This window comes from Hippoglossus stenolepis, chromosome 12 (genome assembly GCF_022539355.2).
Source record: "Hippoglossus stenolepis isolate QCI-W04-F060 chromosome 12, HSTE1.2, whole genome shotgun sequence".
Lineage (NCBI taxonomy): Eukaryota > Metazoa > Chordata > Actinopteri > Pleuronectiformes > Pleuronectidae > Hippoglossus > Hippoglossus stenolepis.
Genome location: NC_061494.1, coordinates 6,729,288 through 6,752,699, shown reverse-complemented (window position 1 = coordinate 6,752,699; position 23,412 = coordinate 6,729,288). Strand labels below are relative to the sequence as shown.

At 41.4% G+C, this 23,412-nt stretch overlaps 1 protein-coding gene across 2 annotated transcripts; it reads right to left on the bottom strand.

The window, feature by feature from the left end:
* ret (ret proto-oncogene receptor tyrosine kinase) lies at window positions 1-21,333 on the bottom strand. 2 transcript variants are annotated; one of them, XM_047342465.1, is made up of 20 exons: window positions 21,058-21,333; window positions 10,232-10,474; window positions 9,661-9,954; window positions 9,050-9,288; window positions 8,459-8,654; window positions 8,164-8,363; window positions 6,399-6,681; window positions 6,040-6,171; window positions 5,511-5,621; window positions 5,299-5,412; window positions 4,929-5,173; window positions 4,694-4,841; window positions 4,468-4,575; window positions 4,166-4,380; window positions 3,807-3,929; window positions 3,647-3,717; window positions 2,884-3,021; window positions 2,625-2,724; window positions 1,869-2,016; window positions 1-1,010 (listed from the first exon to the last, which is right to left on the bottom strand). In XM_047342465.1, exons 1-20 carry the CDS (start codon window positions 21,122-21,124, stop codon window positions 853-855), a joined length of 3,333 nt encoding a protein of 1,110 aa, XP_047198421.1. In that variant the 5' UTR covers window positions 21,125-21,333; the 3' UTR covers window positions 1-852. The 2 variants fall into 2 exon arrangements, with proteins under 2 accessions (XP_047198421.1, XP_035029274.2); XM_035173383.2 differs by having other exon boundaries at window positions 867-2,016.
* Between the last annotated feature and the right edge of the window lie 2,079 nt (window positions 21,334-23,412).

Here is a 23,412-nt window from a genome sequence, read left to right as displayed (position 1 = left end):
TACTGCACATTTTTTATGTTTATTATTAATGTAACATAATCAAATAATAACAACATAACAATGATAACACTCCTTAGTTTACATAATCATGGTTTTTCCACAAAGACTGTGATTACAGTGAATCAAAAATTTAACTGTAGTCTGACAGAGGACATGGTTACAATCGACATGAAGTCTCACGACCTGACACTGGAGAAGCTCTCACTAGTTGATATTTTTCATGTAAAAAACAATATCATAAAAAACTAAAGCAAGAAAACCGTTCACTGAACATCTCTGTGTTACTTTTCTTTGGCAACAACAGCTTTGAAACATCTTGTGGGGGAAACACAAAATGGGTCTTTGACATTTTTTGAGGAGCACGATCCTCCTACAGTAGAAACTTTACATTTTCAGAACAAGGTCAGCATTTTGCTTTTGTTCCCTTGTCCCCTCAGTCAATCACCAGCTGTCTACAACAGGTTGATGGTAAAGACGTCCCCTTTAATTCCTGGGCTGGAGTAAGATCTTCACAGTCGCACATTAACAATTGCAGGCTATTGTAGAAGCGGCACAGGCACTTAAAAAGACATTGACACTGACATACAATCTGGTACACTAGTCATGCAGTGATACAACTTGGCCAACATGACCCATGAGGTAATAATTAACATACTGAAGAGCAGAATGGAGCATGGTCTATGTTGATCCAGCCAGTTTTGCAGCAAAAAGACCTCAGTTTTTAAATCTCGAATACCCATGCAACAGAAATAAAAGGGAACCAACTTTAGCATCAGATCGCATATATATACAGTCTTATAGAAATATATACATCTACCAATTAGTCATCTTTTCTACAGAGTCGGTTTGTCTTTAGCTATCAAGCTTGTCCACAGCTTTTGCGGGTGAAGGCAAAGCCATCCAGTTTGCATAAACACTATCATTGGCATATCTTGTAAAGACTGGATTAGTGGCATCATGTCTGTTGAGCGGTACCGGGCTCTTCTCAGGCCAGTTCGGGTATGACATGCCTAAAAACGAGAACATATCATTTTTCTGCACTCAGTGAAAGATGAACAGCGTGCAGACAGTAAGGCTCTCGAATCAAACTCTGCAGTGGTCCGGTCGGGATCGAGTCCTCATTTGACCCTCAGAGGGGAAAGGTTATGGCTTTATGTGCGCTACGTTAAGTTAAAGATCATGTGATTTATAGTTTACTGGTGTTTTTGTCACATATCAAGGCTGTAATGTTGCTTATGTTCCTGTGTTTGACCTATAATTGTCTTTCTGTTGAGAAATGCAGATGCACTTAAGAGTTGCGTTCAAAAGCCTTACTGTTTTGTGTGTTCAACATTGTGTCAGTCACTTTAGATTAATGGCTATTATACATTAGGAAGTCAGGAAATTTAAGACAATCTGGAATTCAAACCACAGTGAGTGATTGATTCAGAGAGGACCTGTTTCAAATGTCACACACTGTTTCTTCCAATGTCAACAAATAACATGATGGAATGTGATGGAATGAAAAAAATTTAACTATGTACAAATGAAATGCGGATGAAGCATGATTATGAATATGAGCCGTATAAATAAGAATGAAGGGTATATATTCAATATTTACAAATGTACTATTTTTGGTCAGCATTCATGTACATTAGAAGCAGGTCCAAATAAAACAAAAAAAGTCAAGACACAAAGATCTTTTTTCTTTACTGAGCCTCACATTTACGATGAAATGGGAGATATGTCAGCATTAATCAGCAGAAGGCATGCCTAGAACACAGTCACACACACTTGACTATGGAAAAAGCCAATCACAACTTGCCAAAAAGAGAGATTGTGTCATGTGTCCTGTTTCTAAAATCTAGTAAATGCGTGGGAGATTCTACCATAGAGCTTGTTTTCAATCCATGTGGAGGGGAGGGTTCGAGGGAGAGGGGCGTTATTACAGTCCACTAGTGGTGTGTCCTCTTCAGAGAGGGCGTCGTCGTACAGCAGGGCGTCGGCTGGCGTGGACGCCGCCAGGTCCAGGTAATCCTGACAAGAGCAGATGAGGGCGTGATTAGGCTGATTAAGGGAGGAGATGGGACACGGCACGCTATAAAGGCTGTGTGTGTGCTCATGTTTGAGGTCGGACACATGCACTGGCTGCAAGGCCCTGCGGACGTTACTGCAGAAACTTACACCCAGTGACGTGTCCGCTGCCTCTCTCTGATAACAGTGAAGAACTTCCCTGCTGCATTGTGGCACATCTGCGCTCGCTTGTCCTTAAATGCTCTATATTTAGCCTGACTCTGTGATTATGCTGTGCAAGGCCACATTTGAGGATTGCTCCTCGAACACTAATTATGGTATCTAAAGCACTTGGGAAGAGTGACAGATCATCCAGTGAAGCAGGCGCAGCATGTATCTGTGTGTTTGTGACTCTACACAGCGAGCCGGTACCACATGTTGTCCAGCAGAAATGATATACTGCTCATTCTCAGTGGGAAGGTAAAAACTCTAACGTCTGACTGTAAGATGCATCACTGAATGTGCCTGTAATGCACGGAAACCAGCTGATTAATATCCTCCCCTTGCTTCTTCCTCTCTGTGGAAGATTATGAATAACTTATTATAATGTACTGTGTGCAGCATCATCATACCCGACTTTTCACCATCATCTTTTCAAGCTCCTTGCTGATGTCTGAGAATGTCTGCCTCTTCTCTGACTCTTGTTTCCAGCAGCGGAGCATGAGGTTGTACCTGCAGAGGGGAAAAAATTTCACAGTTGGTGAAAAGGGTGAAATTCAATCCTCCCAACTGAATCATTTTCCACATCAACATGTGCTAAAGGCTGGGCAGTGTTAGTGCGCTTGGCAAAAAATAAGGAGATGATGTAGAGTAACACAGAGTGGAGCTCACATTTCTTCTGAGCAGTTCTCTGGTCTCTCCATTCTGTAGCCGGTCTTGAGGAGGTTAAAGAGGCGTTCGGGGGCGATGCCTGGGTACGGATTTCCTCCAAGTGTCACTATCTCCCACAGCAGCACACCGAAGGACCAGCTGGGAAGAAAACACAAGAGTATAAGAATATTTAAAGCTGGAAGATTGATACTCAATTGTCAAGAGTTATCTATTATATATGAAGCTACAGTCAGGAGTCAGTTAGCATAGCTTGGCAAGAAGATCCTGTTACCTTAGAACAGAGCTAGGTTTAGTGTTTCCTCCTCCTATTTCCAGTCTTTTTTTATGATTAACACTGTATTTCATGTTTAAATAATAACCGTAACTTAAGCAATACATTATGGGGAAGATAATATATATTTATATCCATGCACGTATGCACTAAAGAAAAAAGAAAAAAAAGTTGAAAAAGAAATATATACTGTATATAAAGAATACATTTTTCTCTGGCTCCTGTTTGTGAGACGTTTCAAGGGCTTTGAATTGTGACTTAGGAACTTGTGCCTTTTAAAACTATATCTATCAACTTGATTATTAATCCTAAAAGACAGTTTCTCATAAGCTGCTGCAACTCCAAGCTGACAGAACCATACATGTGCCTGAAGTACATCTTCCTATTTCCATTTTTTATGCAAAGTTCAAAGGTTAATCATCTTCATATTTATCAATAAAACAATATTTTCCAATATGTCAAACTTATGTTTTAAATGATGTTTATACTCACACATCACTTTGCGTTGTGTAAATGTGATCAAACAAGGATTCTATTGCCATCCATTTAACAGGAATACGACCCTGGAAAAACACAAAGAACAACGTTGTTATTTGTCATTGAAAAGATTGTTGTATATAAACCCAAATATACTTTACTGTCTCTTCTTCACCTTGCTCCTCTTAACATATGAGTCCTCTTCGTACACGTCTCTGGAAAGGCCAAAGTCTGAGATCTTCATCTTCCTTCCCTCAGCTACCAGGACGTTTCGTGCTGCGAGGTCCCTGTGAACAAGCTGTCGCACAGAAACGCTCATTTCGACTTAACTGAATCGTCAAAGCCTCTCAGTAATTTCATTTAAATTGATATTTCAGCTTCAGTCACTTGAATGGAAACACAAACGTCTTCCATTCTAGCTGCTATTTCAACTTCTCTGGTATTTGTATTTGACTGCTACCATAATAATGGTAAATTTCCAGCAGTGAGCACACACACTGTGCATTTTGCAACTTATTATCGTTTGTCATGTACCTTCATTTCAGCCAGGTACTGCATGCCTCTGGAGATCTGCCATGCAAACGAGATCAGGTCCCCCATGGTCAGAGCCCTGTCGTCCGGGTTCTCCAGGTAGCTGGAGTTTCGGTTGGCGTCCCTGCCCATGTAGCTCGGGCCAACTTTCCGACTCTCGCGCAGGAAGTTGCGGAGCGACCCGTACTTGGCATACTCCACGATCAGATACAATGGACCTATTCAGAGAAACGCAGCACTCAAGACTCCATGTGCAACACACATGCACCGAGAGAGCACGGCAGGATGGAGGACTGAGGCCTTACCTTCCTGGCTGCACGCTCCATACATCTTTATGACGTGCGGGTGGTTGACTTGCTTCAGTAAAGTGAATTCTGACAGCAGGTCACGCAGCTCACTGTGTGAGGCGTTCTCTGTTACGGAGGAAAAGCAGGGACTGTAATGATGAAACCATTCATCCCTCCAGACATTCATTCCTCATATATCAATGCTACTTCCAGGCTTGTCTGGTCATTGCCTGGCTCGTCTTACCTTTAAGCATTTTCACAGCCACAGTGGTGTAACCTGCTTTTCCTTTCAGCCTGAACGCTGTTGCCTTGACCACTTTCCCAAACTCTCCTTCTCCTAAAGTCTTGCCCAGTACAAGGTTTTTACGAGGAAACTCCCACTTTGGATCCTCCTGTTGAAACAACACAACATTTCTCAAATGTTCCAACACACAATGTAAAAAGAAGAAAGAGTCCATGTGTTGAAAGAAGCAGCTCACGGGTATTTTAAAGTTGTCAGGCTCGATGGAATCCTGAGAGCCCCGGCGTAAGTTGTTCGCAGGGAAGCTGATGGGATAGGCCTGAGCTGGCCGACGGAATGTCATTTCCGCGGAGGCGATTGGCGGCTTGGGCGAGTTCTTGTGATACCGGTGAATGAAGTATGAGGAGAGGAGGATGGAGACGACGAAGGAGAGCAGCAGAGAGGTGGCGATGATGGTTTTACACATGTCGTCGCATATCGCGTCTGGAGGAGAGGATGTTGTGTCATTTTTCAAGAAAAGCAGCCATCAATTTCTGTTTCAGATGACATGACACAGCACCTCGGGGAGACAATCTTTCGCTTGTCTCGTGTGATTAATGACGACTCACCCACAATATCTTCCTTCTCACAGAAACATCTTTCTGAGTAGCAGTAGCATGTTCCATATCCGGCCTTGATCCCATTTCCCAAGCCTCGTTCATGACCTCCGATCACAGTTTCCTCTTCACAGACAAACAAGATGGTTTCATTTAAACATTTATATTTAATAGAAATGTGTTTTTTATCTTTCACAATATGCAGGAAAAGACATGTTTCATACTTGTACAGTCTTGGGGGCATATTGATGAATCTTTGCTTTCCACTGCATCACAGAAGCTATCAGGGCATGTCCGCAGGTCAGGGGAGCAGGTCGAGTAATTTTCAGATATCCCTGAAATATGAAAAGGGTCAGTGGGCAAACAGATGATACCAGATGACAAACAACATGCACATGACAGACAACTAATTCTGAAGTTCTGTTATATGATGTTGTTGTTTAAACAATACATGACTGTGGGGCCTTGCTCCTGCCATCATGTGGTTTCTGTTTCTCAAAATTAACACCACATTTTCCGTGCATCCTGTTGCAAGAGACAGTGGTGTAACTGAGAGGGACACACATGCTGGATCCGGGCTTTAATTTGTTCCGTTGCCACCGCTGAGGGAAACATGTTCACATTTGGTTCTCATTAAAAGACTCCAAGGTCTCGTACTGAATACAGAAATGATTCAGCGATGTTAAAATCCTTTAGGATTACAAGTAAACAACTTTTATTTGTGATGATCCATGTTAATTAAATAAAATGTACCTTTCTCTGTGCCTTGCCTCCACTGACACCTCCCCGTTGTCGCTCCCGGGCCACGGACAGACTCGCAGTCTCTTCGTAGTCTGTTCTCTGCACAGGACAGGAGCCGCTGGCTCTCCTTACTGGCCTTTTTTACTATGTACAACAGAGCCAGAATGACACATAGCCACATGTTTAAAAGGCATTTGGGAGAATGGAACATTTCTCCCAAATGAAAAGAATATTTCAGTGTGCCAAAGGTGGTGGTGAATTAGGAAGCAAGTGTTTCAGTGCCCAAAGGAAACAGCAACTAAAACTTGAGATGAGTTCCTGTAAATATGAGCATGTTGTTTTCAAATGTAGATTCACTACATACTACATACCTTCACTATCTAGTATGATGTGGATCTGTGTGCTGGCCTCCTGCTGCGTGTTCTCCTCCTGGGCCACAACAGAGTACTGCAGGTCCTGGCACTCAGGCCTGCGCAAAGCCTCAGAGTCGTTCACGTAGAGCAGCCCCCACATCTCGTCTGGAGCCTGGGCGATGCTTATGGCGTCATAGCAGGACTGCAGGTCAGCAGACACGTTCTTATCTGGCACCTCGAGCCGGTACGTGACGATGAAGCCATCAAATTGCTGACAGTTTTCCACACACACTCTGCCAACCTGAGAGGGAAGGAGACAAGGGAATGAAAGTTGAACATTATTATACATGGTAAGTAAGTAACCAGCAGGTGGCAGTCTCACTGTTTGAGAGTGAGTCAGCACATGGTCATATTGAGCTGGGGCTTATAAATTGTATGCTATATTATATTATAATATTATATTAACACTGTCACATTTTAGTACGGAATCTTATCCTATTTATTATTATTATAATTATTATTATATTTACATTTCTACCCACTGTAATCAGAGGATTCAAATAAAAAATAAAAATAATAATAATGTCAAGTCATTTGTAGTCACTTTCATGTCTCTAATTAATCATCAAGCTAATGTTGAACCCCAGACACATGTTGCTACATGTGTAATAATGTTGTCCAATGTGACAATTCATACCCAGTATAACAATTCTATTAAAACTAGTTTTACGATTAGGGCACAAGTAACGTCTTGTAAAAGGGTTTATCTCCTGCTACACCAAAATTATAGTATGCTTTTCAATCTACCAGGAGCCTAAAACAACACATTAGTGGCACATGAATGGAATGAGATGCTTGGATGGAAATGGAAATATGGAAATATTGTGTAAAAATGAAACTTTACATTTTAAAGAAATCTATAATGTCTCTGTTTTACATAATTTGGGTATTGTATAACTTAAGTAACAGTGCAAATAAATAAAAGTTGACAAAATGTACTCAACAAAAAGTTAAAGAACCTCATTAACTTTTAATATTTAAAGTATTAAAAGTAAAAATACTTCCCTAATGTAATCTTACATCATTAACAGTGCCTACTATATATTTAGTTTAATACATGATTTATACAGACTGTCATATTAATGAAGAATGCTGCAGATGATGCTACTGAAAACAGGTGCATCGTCATATTAAGTCATCACTTAGTGTCAACCTCTCCTGAGAACATTTCAGGTGTTTCTTTACTAGTGCTGCTGCTGCAGGAGGCGGGTCTAATGTTGCCTGTCTGCTCTGACTGGATCAGTGGACCAGTTCCCCTCCCGTATGTATTCATTACATTTAAAATACAGTATGATAAACCATGTGAACATATCATACAATGCATTGTAAAAATGTAGTAGAGATAGATACAGACATTTGCTGATATATGTAGTGGAGTAAAAGTGAAAAGTACCTGAAAGTAAATCTACTTATTGGTACAGATATGTGAAAAATACACATAAGTACAGTAATGAAGAACTTTGTTACATCACACCCACTGCATACTCCATGTACTCTGCATATCTCATCCTATGATGATCCGACGGGAATTTGTGCAGATGTTTTAGATATTTCAACACCATTAAAATGGAATTCTGACGGGACCTTTAGTCAATATGATGAGAAGGAATTACTGCAGCCAACAATAACTCGGGTAATGCACACATCAGCATGTGACTAATGTTAATGATCGATATGCTTTAAGACAGCAGCAGTGGGTTATGGATGTGTGTGGGGAGCTTACCTGTGCGTAAACAGAAGCTCTGCGTGTCAGTGTGAACATGTGTGTGATGTTTGCGAAGCGGATGTGCACTGGTAGGATGGTGATGTTGAAGTGCAGCAACACTGTTCCCTCCAGACCGGGGTAGGTTGTGTCATTGACCAGGTAGTCCAACTGCACACTGCGATTCTCATTCACATACAGGTTCCTCTTCAGGACCAGCTCTAAAACCAAGAGCAGAAAATATATATATACGTGTAAAATGCATCTAAATACTACAGTGTTCATAAATTGAATTGTAGTACTTGGGTTTACTTACGGTAGTCATGGACGGTCTCTCGAATGCCTCCGTGAGCTGCTTTCCTTTCACTGAAGGTGCCTTTTATTTCGAATGTTTTATTTATCCATGGGTCGCTGTTGAGCAAGGTCCCAGCATACTTACTGAGGCTATTGTCTATGTGATAGATGGGGGTTAAATCCCTGTCAAAGACATACAAGGTTCCAAAAGAGCCACCCTAGAAAAAAAACAAGAAGGTGAGAGCTGATCAGATCAGTCTTGTATTCGTCCTCTCACTCAGTGGCGGAGCAAGGATTTTCCTTAATCAGGGGCCACAAAGGGGCCACAGTTTACACAGAAGGGACAATTATATGTCCAACATCCATGTACAATTCCTGATTCAGTCATTTAGTCATTCCTTTTCTACTGTTAGCTCTATAATATCTAATATATCTTGAAAACTGTTCCTTGTTCAAGCACACTGTGTTCCTAATAAAAGCGTGGTCATGTTTATTGCTAGTAGGATGTTTATTCAAATAAATAAAAGACTACTGACAGGACAGGGGCTCTTCAGGGGCCAATACGATTTCAGCTGCCTCCTGGCCCCTCCCCTAAATGCACCCCTGCTCTCACCTTTGTCCGATTGAAGCTGATAACGATGTCCGTCGTGTCCGTCCCGTTCACATACGGTGCATTATCATCCTCGTCCATGACAAACACGTCCAGGGAAGTTTCCACCTTGGTAATGACCGTGTCTGTTCGGACTGTGCAGACCATCAGGAGTCTGTAGCACTCACTCTCCTCGCGGTCCAGAGGGGCCGTCACCACCAGCTCTGTGGTGTTCTCATCCACAGCGAACGGTGCTGGGGTTTCTGCAGAGAAGAGGGAGAACAAAAAAAACATACATGTGTCTGGATGTGATTCAATAGCAAACTGTGACTTTGGCTGAACAGCAGACAACGTGGCTTCAATGTCACTAATGGAAAAACAGAATTTAGCTTAAATGCTAAACGAGAATAACAGTACCCTAAGAAGAAAAAGGTCATTCAGTCAATGAAGTGACTGAGTAATGTGTTATACAGCTAGTGCTAACAGTACCCACTATACCAGAACAAGTAAGACTGTAAAACCACTCTGTTAAATTGAGCTGTGATGCATTTTATGATTTATAAATTCCACTTTCCATCTGCAATAGGAAGAATCTGTTCAAACATCACAAAGTCTCTCTTTTCAATGTCTCTAACCTGACTCCACGTTGTAAGAGATGGTGTAGTTGGGGCAGACGTTGAGTCTGGTGAGTCGCCGCAGTTGCCGTATGGCCCCGGGGGACCTGTTCTCCATTATGTGGGGGTTGGAGGTGTCTCTGTGGGGGAAGCAGAGCTCCTTCATATCCGTGTGGGTGCACTGGGGCAACGTGGCGTTGACAAAGTCCAGCGTGATCCGAGGGGAGTTTTTGTTGATGCAGTGGGGCCTTCTGGAGAAGTTTGGTAAAACCGTGGCGTGGAGGCCCAACTTCTTCACGGACCGCGAATGTTGATCTGGTGAGATGCAGAGCCGAAACAAAAGCGAGAGGCATTTTAATCTCAGACAGTGCTTTTTTAGTCGTCTGCACTTTTTGTTCTTGCCATTATGCAATTACATTACAACCTGAACACAGAGCCAAAGCATTATTAGTATGCAAAGAGCATAAACGCCAAGAAACAAATGTACTCTCATGTTAAAACACACCCGGCACTGAAACAAGATTATACAGAGTGGTCTCAGACTTTCGGACCACACTCTGCATTACCATGACAATGCTTGTGTCCAACTCACTTGGGATGGCGAAGTCGCTCTCCTCCAGAGTTTTGTTCAAGGACAGTATTCCGGTATTGACGTCCAGGTGGAACCAGGAGCTGTAGGCGGGCCGTCTGAGCGAGCTCCAGCACAGGTAGAAATGCGGCCGCTCAGAGTCGTTGTCCAGCATGGCATGGACCTGCAGGATGGGCGTACCTGCCGGCTGGCCCACGTACACCGTCTCCATGTACTCATTCTGAGGGAAGTACAGGGCTGTCACTCCTGCAGAGAGAAGATATGGAGAAAACAGATGTTGGAAAGCAGGTGAGTCAACCCTGTGCTGACTGAAAAACAGGGCCTAACATCACTGTCTCATTACAGAGCAGGATACCGGCAGTTATCAGACATCTCTCCCTGGATATTTAATTGTGACAACAATGCGCACTGACAATGCTGCCTGGGCTGAATGGAAAAAAGAACATACATGAAATGTGACAGGCTCCTTTTTTTTCATCTCCCCCCCTTTGCGGAAATTGAAGGGTGGTTTCAAATGACACTTATGCAGCTCTTTTAATGAATTTCTCACACGGTCAATAACATGTGGTTTCCGTTTCTCCTTGTATTCACCTTGAGAAGTTTAATTACAAGGGATAACAGGATATGCAGGATAAATGAATCATTACCTGCCATAGTGGTGTGTGTATGCATGCATGTACGTGAGTGCATATGTGTGCGAGGGGGTAATCCATAAAGAGCTATAGCAGGCTGTGTTTTACAGGAAAAAGGAGATGTGAGTGTTCCTCCTGTAATTATATCCCTGTTATGTTCCTCTTTGACGACAGTAGGCGACCATTTAGGGAACGCACTAATGTCATTAGCAGACAGCACAACTAGATTTTCTATTTCTGTTGGTGCAGTTGAGGCTTTGGCTCTGGTTTCAGACATTGATTTAATTTCATGGGGCTTGGATGACAGGAGGCCGAGCTGATGGATAAAATGTGGCCGTCCTTCCTGAAGGATAGAGATGGAGATACACTCTGGGAGGCTGCCGCGGCCCCTTTTTATTAAAAGTGTTCTCCGGGACAAAAACAAACAGCAGGCCACTCGTTTGTTAATCCTGCTGCGATGGCGGGAGTCACTTTCACGACTACAAACATTTTAGGGATGAGTTGCCATTTTGTAATCGGAGCCATTTGTGCTCGGACTCATACTGAGGCCTTGTACGTGTTAAGTGTTCTATAGGCCCTCAGCTCATGTTTTGAGCACAGTGGGTGTATAGATCTGCAAGATACATTTTTCCCTTACACACAAGTTCTTATGGATGGATGTTTTTGCAGGTGTTGGAATAATTACTACTGGAAATAAAATACTTTTTAACAACACGCTGGAAAACATGATGATTGATTGGCAGGGCTTTAGAAAATAAACAAGTGGCTGCGGCTCAGGAGATAGGGAGGGTCGTCCACTAAACAAGGTGGTTCGATTTCAGTACCCCCATTCCCTTTGCCTTAGGCAAGACACTGAACCTCAAATTACCCCGTACGGCTGTGATGGCAGTGTGTGAGTGATGTATGATAGAAGTGCTGCACGTAGAAGCACTTTATGTGTGTGAATGAGGGAATGGCAAAACTGTAAAGTGTTTTGAGTGGTCATAAGTCTAGAAAAGTTATATAAATATAGTTTATTTAATCTGCAATAGCTCACTCATTGATTTTAAGTTTCTTTTATGATAATTTGTGAGGAATTTTAGACTTATATTATTATTTTATTTATTAATATTTAGGCCTAAGAGCACAAAAAAGAAATGATACAAAGTTTCCTCTTGAGTTAAACAAAATGTTGATGTGTTTTCAATGCTAAATCTAATGACTAGATTTATTACTTTGCTTGTTGCTGAATCTGGCTTTTTATATACGGTCTATGGTCTGACTCGGAGCACAGATAGAAGAGAGCGAGCGAGCATTTAATGAAAGAATGTTTATGTATAATATAATATATAACAAGTGCCAGTTTGGGGGCTCAGTTATACAGCTGAGGCTTCGAGACGTCGTCAGTCACGTATATGGTGATGTCGTTGTTATGGAAGTTTTCTGGAAGCTGGTGAAAGGAGATCTCAGGCAACAGCTGATGTCTTTTGCAGAAAATGTTAATGTAGACCATCAAGCATAACTTCCATAACAGTAGTGACGTGGCTCTAAGGCGGCTCTAGCCCATGAAAAAGCAAACTGGTTCTTAAAAGGTTTGCAGTTGGAAGCAGCTCTGAACCAGCACTAGCACTGGTGGAAAGGGGGTATGTGTGTAATAATCTTGTAGAATCACCTATAGTGGAGGCACTAAGACGACTATTTGTCCTGTGATGCAGTTTCAGGTTGTTTGATACTGCTTGTCTTGTTTAGACGTTACAGCATAATACAGAGCTGTGACTCCATGGGAGGCAGAAAAAAAGGTTGAACATGGATGGATGGCTCTGCTATAGTAGAATAACACGATGCAGTGCCTGTTAAATGTTATATAGACATTTCAAATGCAGCACATGGACTCTGAATGTGCTGAAGGTCAACAATAATGATATATGACTTAAAAAATAACACAGAATGGGTGTGAGAAAATATGAGAAGTGAAACACAATACATGTCCTGTATGCAATCAGTCAAGGCCTTAATCCCAGCAGCTAAAATGGCCAATAGAGGGTGCCATTATCATACGGACACAGACTCAAACCTGACAGTGGAAAACCATTGCTTAATATTCATTATAATACTGTACATAATTAGTCAGTTTTAATTTGATAAGATGCTAAGGATCCTGGGTTCATTTGCAGTTTGAACAAGATTTATAATACAAATGTCTACAGCCCCTTACTAGATAAATAAAAAAAAATAATACACATGATACAGCCATGAATCAAACACAGCAGCTCTACGAATAAAGCTCCAGCGTGTTAACTAGCATGAGCCGCATGCATTTATGAACGCTGGCCCTGGCTCGAAGCCACGCTGGTTGGACCCCATGCAACACAATTCGTTTATATCATTCAAAATTCAATTTCTTTCCAGGACTGAAGCCAACAGAAAGCAAGCAGTTTATATCAAAACTAATTAATTGCATGGATCAAGCAGGCCTCTCTTAGCAAATGGCATCTTTTGTCAGTGAAGCCATGATGACGAATTTCCAAAGCATGACTCATTACCTTTCCCCCAAACGATGCACAAGAATGATGGAAATACACACAGCGTAATGACAATTCACCTCTTAACACCATGCACGGATAATGATTAAAAAAAAAACTGGTTCATGTCAGTGCTATATCATTCGGAAGAGTGAAAAAATATGCCCCTCATTTTTTGACATATAGAGCGACATCATTGCTGTTTTTGGAGCAGCCTCGACGTGCCATAAATCAAACTGTGTAAACATTACCATCATAAGCCGACCTTTTACAGCCTTCACACACCTATAAAACCCACGTCATATAGTGTCATTTCTTCAAAAGACAGAGTAAGTAATTTTGCAAACAAAGCCAGTGTTTGAACAGGAGGACTCTTGTAGCAATCCATGTTTACAATAGATAGCATGTACTGCCGAGTGGATGTTGAAATTGGACTCATACGAGGCTGAAAAACAACTATCGGTCATCTCCATGCGTGCTCGCCCTGCTTGTCTTTGATAATTGCAGTTACCTTGAGTTTATTGTGGTCTGTGTCCTCTTTGTCTCATTTTTTTTTAACAGTGGAAGGACAAAAAGGACAAAATCTCATCCGACCGTCTGAAACCACGACGTTCGGTCAACCACAGTGTGTCTGCGACCGGTCAGAGCCGATAGGGTGGAACGCCCTCACCGTCGTCCCAGACAAAGACAGGAACTCAATTAGCTCAATGCGTGCTTCGGCTGACAGATTTACCAGCTATGAGCTCATGTGCTGAAGAACCCACACACTTACTAATCTACCTCTGTGGAGGCCTCAGTGAAGCACATCACGGATCCCCCCATGCACCCAGACATCCTCTCCGAGCATACTCATCAACAACATGGCAGATCAGGAAAAGTGACCCAGGCCCATCTGCTGTATGATTCATTCCCTCACTAAACTCGTTGGTGGACTGGAGCTCCTGCGGTGAGAGCTCAGCCCGATGCATGCCCTCTGATTCCCAAGGTCAACGTGTGCTACATCAGCCCCTGGTAACGACCCATTGGAAAGGCTGTGTATCTGGCAGCAGACCAATCAATAACCGTACTAATCAACGGTGATGCTGATTGTTTTCCACTGATGAGACAGACAAAGAGAATGGCTGATGGCTGTGGCAATCATCTCTGCTGCATGTAATATGGGGCCAGTGGTTTTAGCTGCACGGCCGCAGAAATATTACATCAACGGTGTGGGTTTCATTTCACGGCCAGCGACACAATTTGCTCCATCAGTATCCACATTTTCAAAGAATCTATCATCTGTTACAAAGTGGCTGCAGTGAGCAGCAGGATGGGGCATATCAGCCTGTTATATGATGGTGATATAAATACAATAAATATTATAATGACTCAGAAACCTATCATGATTTCTCTGCTTCCAGAGATGTAACAGTTATGGGAATGGTTCTCTTCAAGGATTCAATTAACTAAAAAGCTGCACATTGGGCTATAATTCCACTTATGAAAGCTATTATTGATCATAATGTTTTGAAATCTCTCCCTCTCCATTTCCTGTGCCAGTATATGCTTCTGCCATATCATGCTGCATCCACAACCTGGATTTAATGTAGTCCTAACTGTGACACTCTCCGTCTCAAAAACAATGAGGTGTAATGAGGAGAGAAAGTCATTTCCTGTCATGATGACACAGCCATCAAACTTTTCATCAGAGTAATACGATATCTCATCTCAGTTTGGAGGAGGGGGCAGTCGGGCTCCAGGTTATTACTCATTTTACCGATATGCATACCGTAACATAATAATCAATTACCCCTATAATGTAATCCAATTAGCCCTCCGAGAATACAAGAGCTGAGATCCAATGAACCATGTTCATCAGTCATAAAGAAATCTAATATAACATCTCCTCTGGGATTAGTTACAAGTATAAATTCAGTTTAAGAATTCCTCTGGGGGGGTGGATAGTGGCATAAAAAATGGAACATGTGGTTGATCATGGAGCTCCAGACTGAGTTGGATGCAACAGTCATTAGGCTACTTTGATAAAACCGGATCAGGATGGACAGGCACAAAGAAACAAGGAAACAACTGCCAGTAAAAATAATGTCAAATCATTGATGTTTTCATAAAGAATTCACTGTGACCGGTTTCATAAAGGTGTCATACCACTGAATTTCAAAAATCAAGGGTTTACTGAAAATGCTCACGTTTCAAAAATATGTATGATAATTACTAGATGCTTCACAGTGTAAAAAGATTGAAAAATGATCCAGCGAGAACTCCTTGTGTCCAAGGAAAAATCTACTAAAACGCGAGCGGCTCTGAGGTACAGTGCTAAAGTTAATCTCAGCATGTTAACATGCTCACATGCTTGCAGGTCACAAACCAAGTACTGGACAAATTAACATATTGACCTCATGTTGGTCGTTGATAAAAGTCAGTGAAAGTCTATCGAGTCATGAGGATTATTCATAGGGAATGTGAATGTCTGCAAAATTTCATAAATTTGAGAAAAAATAACATGATTCAATTGTTGACCTGGTCGTAGCAGAGGCTCAAAATTATTGTATTTTGGAGAAAATAACAACATATCCAAGAAAAAACACAGAAACTACAAAATACTACAATAAACGAAGCTTTCATAAAACACAGACAATGTTTAGACGAACATGTATTTGACTCCTTCTATGATTCTAACCACATGAAAACACACGTTAATAAACACGTAATTAAAAGTTAACACTCCATCACTTATTCACTGTCGCCTGCATCCTCCAAGCATGATTGACTGGAAGGACATCATGCGAGAAGAAGAAAACTGACGTATGATCCATATTCACGTACAACAAGCGTAAATACAGATGTAGTTTCCATTTTTGACTATATTGATAATCATAATTCCTAATTCCGTCATAAAATGATGGATTTTTTGTACATTATGGGGATTTTAGCATTATTAATCATACATTGTACAAAGGGCAAAATTACCGTACAAATGCGATAATTATCGTACGTCTGGCAACACTGTGACTGAGTGACATTACCGTGGCTAAAAAAGATGGCATACAAATGTTTACCTTATAGATATTGTATATTAAATAAAAAAAGGTATTTTGTGTTAGTTTAATAAATTCTGATGAATTGAATATAAAAGGTGTTAAGTGTCAGACTCTCCATGCAGCGGGCAGGACCATCATCATTAAATCTTTCCAATCCTGAAAATATCAGTACCCAAACTAAAAACGACACTGTTGAGACGGGTGGTGACTATTTGAACAACTAGTGTCTGACTGCTTGTTCCATTGTGTGTCACCACATCAGGCTTTACAGTGGATGATGGATTACATTATGGAAACAGAGGGAGGGGCGTTTGCTTATATGGCAGACAATGGAGGCCGCTGATCTTCCAGCACGAGGGGAAATAAAGCTTTCAGAGTTTCTGGCACTGGCAGGTGGAGGAACGTGGTGGAAAAATAATTTCCAACATATTTAAGGATCAAACAGATGGACACAGAGGGATGGCAGGGTGTGGCGGGCGGAGGAGGGGTGAGCGGAAACATCCTCTTTGGGATCAGAAGTATCAGCCTTCATGGGAAAAGAGGATTTAACTTAAAGAAAAATGGTAACATTTTCTCCATAATGGTTTGGTAACAGCAATAATATTGCAAACGTTTTTATTATTAAAAATCGTAAAGCCGACTAGCACCTGTAAAATCATCACCCTGACTCATGTTCAGCTCTGCAGCATCACACAGATGATGTGGATTCAAATGAGCTTCTCCTGGGTTTTGCTGATTGTTGTAAATAATGGGTCAAACACGGCGCACACTGCTAGGCAACTGGAAAATAACTTGTCAAGACCCATGTGAAACAAGAGGACTAAAAGCCCCGAGGGCGAAATTTCAATCAATGTCTCCTTGTCCTTTCACCACAGCAAATTAGATTCTGCCCATGCATGAGAGCCAAGTGTGACCCTGAACTGACGAGAGGATCAGGCAGGGAGCTTTGACAGGTAGGAGCAGCGTCCATGAAAAGCCAGCAGCAGCAGGAGGAACAGTCCGGAGCTGGAGGCTGGGACTCTCAGCAGAGCAGCAGTAAGTGAATTGGGCGGTGTCCCTTCGTCAGACGCGATATTTCATAGAGCCACGAGTTCAGTTTGGTCAAAAAACAAATGGAGTGATGCATTTCAGCGAATGTTTTGCTGATTCAGGAGTTGGCAACGGGAGGAACAATGATCGAAAAGTCAAAACGTGAAACATTGTGAGCTTCAAACTGCTGCATCACTGCTCTGATCCTAAACTTGGCAGCATTATGCAGATGATCAGTTGCATTTGTAGCACACAACATGTTCACTGTTATTTCCCTGTACAAAAAAGAAAAAAAACTAAAAAGTACATTTTTCTTGGCAGATTTCTTGGCAAAATCTTGGGGGGGGTGGGTTAAGATTTAATGATTGGAGCACAGCTGAGGCCAGGTGGTTGTGGTTTTAAATCACATGCTGGGACGTGTGTTTTTGCCAAATTCTTAAGTGAATAACCATGAAAAAAACACAAAATAAATCCTTTCCCTCTGAGACATAAACAGAGAATCAAGTTTCTTTTTCCTAAAAACAGCTTTGACAAGTGTTTTTCTTTCTAAGATCTAAAGAAACAAATAAAAGAAATAAAAGAAAATCCCTGCCGTTCACACAATTTGATCTAAAGGATAAACTCTCAAACAACTTGTATCAAGATGGTGTCCAATTACACTAAAGGAGACGTAGTGACAACACGAGTAAAAAGTTGACAAGATTTATGGTGCAGCCATATAGGCAACACAAGACAGAGGCTTTGCTGAATCATATAATGTAATAAGGAGCTAAATCAAATAGCAGCATGTTTCAAATGAGATTTATTGGTCTGGTCCTTCTCAAAAGCAAAGGATACTGATGAAAATCACTGTGGTAATGCACCGAGAAGGAGAAGCAGCTGAAAGATTCTGCGGGCGCTGCTTCCTGTGGGATGGTGATCCTCCCTCAGTGATGACTGAGGGAGGATCACCACTTGGTTAAGGTTTCAAAGGTCAGAGGGCGAGGCAGGGTCAAAGATACAGTAGCAAGGTCACGGTGGAAGATAAACCGATCAATACTCTTATGTGAAAACATCTGCGGCTCTTTATGTGGAAGTGATGGATTACACAGAAGTGTCTGTCAAGACGTGGTTCATTTCCATAAAGGCTTTTACCAGGTTTAGAGACAGAAGCTGCTGTTCAGTGCTTGTTCTGTGGGCCGACATCAAACTACTTAAATCATTAACAAGGTTGCATTTAAATAAATCAAATGAAGCAAAGGTCCTTTCAGCAAATCCCCTTCTCCAAAGGCACAGCAGTCCATCTTCTTCACAAAGACATAAGTAGGACTTATAATAATAACAAGACATAATAAGACTTCAGGGCCTTGGGTCTTCTCCTTTTCCTTTTCCTTTGCACAACTTATAACATACAGAACCAGTTAAGTTGTGTTCATACTTTGAAGGTGTATACTGTTATGGTGTTGGTCATTGGTGTTTCAAACATACTAATATATATTCTCCTACTTTTCTTTCACATGTTATTGTACTACCCAGTGGGGGCCATGTCCCTTGCTGTGTGTCTTCTTCTATGTAAGAAGACAGACAGCAGTGTAAAACCGTACTGGAAGTCCTTGTATGTGTACTTGGCCATTAAACGCATGTGCATGACAATAAGAAAACATGTTTGCATCCAAACTGCAACCAAATACACAACAATAAGTTCCAGTTTCAGTTCAGTCTAATTAAAGTCTTGAACTGCTTTACCTCTTCTACTTCGTTCCACTCTTAAGTGCAGGGCGACGTCTCGGCCACTTTTAAAAATGCTGATTAGTCTTATGGCGAGAGCTGATTGCCAGTTTCCTTAGTTTGATTACCTCAGCAAGAAAAACTCAAGTCATCAGTAACCTGTGAGCTGTAACAGTGGGTTAGGGGTTAGGGGGTTGAGGGGGTTAGGGTGAATCAGACCATACACTCACAACTTTTGTTTTCTACGGACGACTAATGTAACTGTTCCTTAAGTTAAATTACTTGTATAATGATAAGGACTCACATTTGAGACACAAAAACTACATCAAATGGTTATTAAAATCCACTAGAATATGATCCCTGGAGCATCTTTAAAGTAATTTGGTGGCTTAAAATCTTCTAGAGCAGAATACGATTGTACTGTAACTGATGTCAACAAGCAGAACATCCTGCAAAAGTGAGGCAGAAATTGATGTCCGCAAACAAATACAACACAAATCAATCCGATGTGTCGTTTTGAGGCCAGTTACCGTCCGACCTGCAATCTGAACAGTGTGTGCACTTGTATAACAGGCGATATTTTCCTAAAGAAAACAAACAGCGCAGTGTTTGCCCAGAGATAGGAGCAGCTGCCTCACACCTGCCCGTGGCTCGCTTCTTCTTCACCTCTCTGAACAAGTCCAGGTCCTTTTGTTCCAGCAAACCGGCAGGTGATGGGCTCGGCGCTCAATGCAGGGTGTAGATTTCAGCACCCATTTAATTACCACGTCGTCCTTGACACATGAAATGGAACTGGACCAACTGCCTTCCTCTATAAATATCAGGAGAAAAGGCTGTGTTGGTTGAGTGAGAGGAGCATCACACTGAACCTACATCTCTCAGTCTCTTTGTGCTCGGGACGCCACTGTCTGTCACCCTGAAAAATACTCAGAGAACATTACGCGCCTAACTGTGGCACCCTCTGAATTTTCATTAATCATTTTAACAACTCTGCAGGAAACTGCTCCCCTGGGCGATTACGTTTAAGCCTGTAGTTTACTGGTATGAACCCACTTCTGCACTGACCCACTCACATGAATACTGAGCCTTTTTCTTTCCACATCTCAATTCCACTAAAAGACTGTGATGATTACTTTTAAAGTCCACATCCCTGATATTAACCTCAGCTGAGACTGAGTTCAAGTCCAAAAACAAATTCAGGAATTCCACACAATGGCCTATATTTGTCCAAGCAACACATTTGACGGACTGGCTGCACGCTCCTGAGCTATGAGAGACACTTTAAATATAGACTGCATGGGAGCACAGTGTTGGTACAGTTGGGCTGTGGGATTGTGAATGGGATTATAATATTATGATATATGGCTGTTTTCATTTGACTGTAGGTCTCAGTGTGGCATGCCACGCATAACAGCCAGCAGCACAATGCAAGTATCACTTTCTGCAGCGGGAAACACAGTGCTGGCATTGTGCTCATGCCACCCAAGACACTTCTCTGGAAAAAAGCTTTCAGACTCCAGCCTTTTACACACGAGCAGGTGTATTATCAGCTGTTTGCAGCAGCTCAGACATCTCTCCTCTCTGTTTTTCTATGTATGTTCCAGTCAGTTTAGCAGAGCATCATGAAGCTAAAGTGCATCCCAAACCAAACAGGTTTAGCGATAGCTTTTCTGACTGAGAGGAAGGCAAGAGATGAAGAAGATGCTCAAAAGAAAGAAAAAAGAGAGATGAAGCTGATGGATGAATAATTTTCCTTTTTGGAAAAATAATTAATTTTTACTTTGCTTTATTTGCACAAATATCTGTTTCAAGAAATCTACTATGCATTTGCACAACATGCAGCGTGTTGAAAATTGCCCCAACTTCATCTTCGGCTCCTCCAACCGGAGTCTCCTAATAAAACTGAAGATGAGGAGTCTTACCTTCCAGCAGGAGCAGCAGCAGCAGCACAGCGATGTTTCCACGAGAGAAACCACAACTTAGCCCCATTTTTACGAACCATAAGTAAAAGTTTCTGAGTGAAAAACAAGTTCCTTCGATAGAAAAAAAAAATAGAAAATAAAAATTCACACCGCAAAAACAAATAAAGGCGCGGTACAAGCCACAGTGTGTGTCCCACAGTGCGCGCGGCTCCGGTGCAGACGGATGAAGTCAGTGTGCCATGGACGCGCTGCTGTGCGCGCCGCGGCTCCAGTGGCTGCTGCTGCTGACCAGAGGAGGAGGAGGAGGAGAAGGAGGAGGAGGAGGCAGCAGACATTTACAGGAAATTTAAGAGCATAACTTAACAGCAGGTCAGTCATCTCATTAACACTCTGCAGGGTGGAAATTATTAACTCTTATCACTAAATGGCGCGTTTTAAAGGCACAGGCAATGTTTTTTAAAAAGGACTTCAGCCCTTATCAATTTACCTGCTTCATTATAACTGGCGTGATCATTTATGTAAGAGTTTTAGTTTAAAATAATCAAGAGTTTACATCTAGTAGCAGTACGTAGCACCAGGGGTTTTAATTTATTTATTATGGTGAATGTCAAATTTCAAAACAAAAAATGACGTGAGGATTTCAAGAAATGTACTGTCATGGGATTTACCCACTGAGATGTATCATCTCCACAACACAGATGGGAAACAAGGGACAATAATAGGGGACACAACAGTTACAGAACAAACAACAACACAACAAGGACAAAGCAAAGACAGAAAGAACAAAAAACAAAAAGTTATAATATTAATAATAGATACAATCAAAAGAAAGAAAGAAAAGCTCAATCAATGGATAAATAAGGAATGAAAGAAATACAAGTAATCCTGGACAAGTTAAATCAGTAATGAAAACAAATGAAACACATTTTTGGGGGGATAAGTTACATGATGACAGATATTCTTTACTTCTCAGTGAGTAAAGTATAATGGACAGAATATTGTTCTACACAGTTAATTGTTAGTTAATAAGTTAATACAATTGATGACAATCCATGCATTTTATTTTCAAATAATCATGGATTTACATCTGAGTATATTCAGATGTACCAGTGATTTTAATATATTTATGTGGTGGAATCAGATTTCAAAACAAAGCGTCGTGTGAGGACAGGATTTCAAAGATCCAGCAACAAGCGTCTTTTGTTTAGTTTTTGTCTTCATTAATTTCCCTGCTTAACTTATAGAGCATTATATGGTTTAATCAGACTTATGAGTTTTGTCTACCTGCTGACCACTGTGAGACCAGTTCTGTGACTCTGTGGGACCTTTCCTCTTTCAGGTCTGACAGTGTCACAGAGGACGACGGCTGTTAAAGTGTGGGATCTGTTTGTGACTAGATAGCGTGTGGAGTGATGCATTGCTGCATCCCCCGGGCAGGACACCAGTCACTCACACAGAAATCGCTCCCCAATCAATGTCTCTGCATGGAGCACAAAAACACTGGAGTAGAGGACGACAGGGCTTCTCAGCAGGAAAAGAACATATCACCTACTCTGTATTGATATCTGCAGCCCCCATCTTTGGTTTAATTTGTCTTCTCTTTTCATCATAGGACTTAAAAATCCTTAGCTTTTACATTCATGATGAATATGTAATACTGTGCTGTAAATAGATTTATCTATAACTGTGTTCAGTAAAACGCTGTATATCCATTTCAAATAAAGCTGTTGCTTTATCCTCCAATAAAAGGTCCAATAGTTGTCGCTTGCTTGAAGATATCAAGTTGTATTTATGTGTTATGTTAATACATTTGTAATAAATGATCTGATGAGCAGATACTGTACTCAGATGTTCACTTACTCTATAGCAGGGCAAATATAATGCTGATTGCTGCATCAGGGGAGAAAGCTGGGATCATTATGAGAATATAAGAAGGCGAGTGGTCAGCATGAGCACATTGCATCTGGGATAAAGTTTCCATATGACAGACCATAGGTATCGTGAGACATATGCTCAGTAGGAATCAATAAAGGCAAGGAAGTGTGGTATGTGGGACCACAGTGGTGTCTTATGGGCTTTTTTTCTGACAAAGCTATAGAGCGACAAGACATTCAGAGGCCAGCAGGATGACATTAGCAGAAATTCAATCTGAAACATAAGAAGAATATTCATTACCTCCACAGTCTAGACATTCAGATTTGGACCTTTTTGATCTTTAATAGCAGCTGCTTTTGATGTTCTGTGCTCATAGTGCTTTTGCAGTTACTGTACGTCACTGTGAATGAGTCAGCTAAATGCTAATATTTAGATTAAAGCTTCATCATCGCACGCAAATACACAGAAGATATCTTTAGC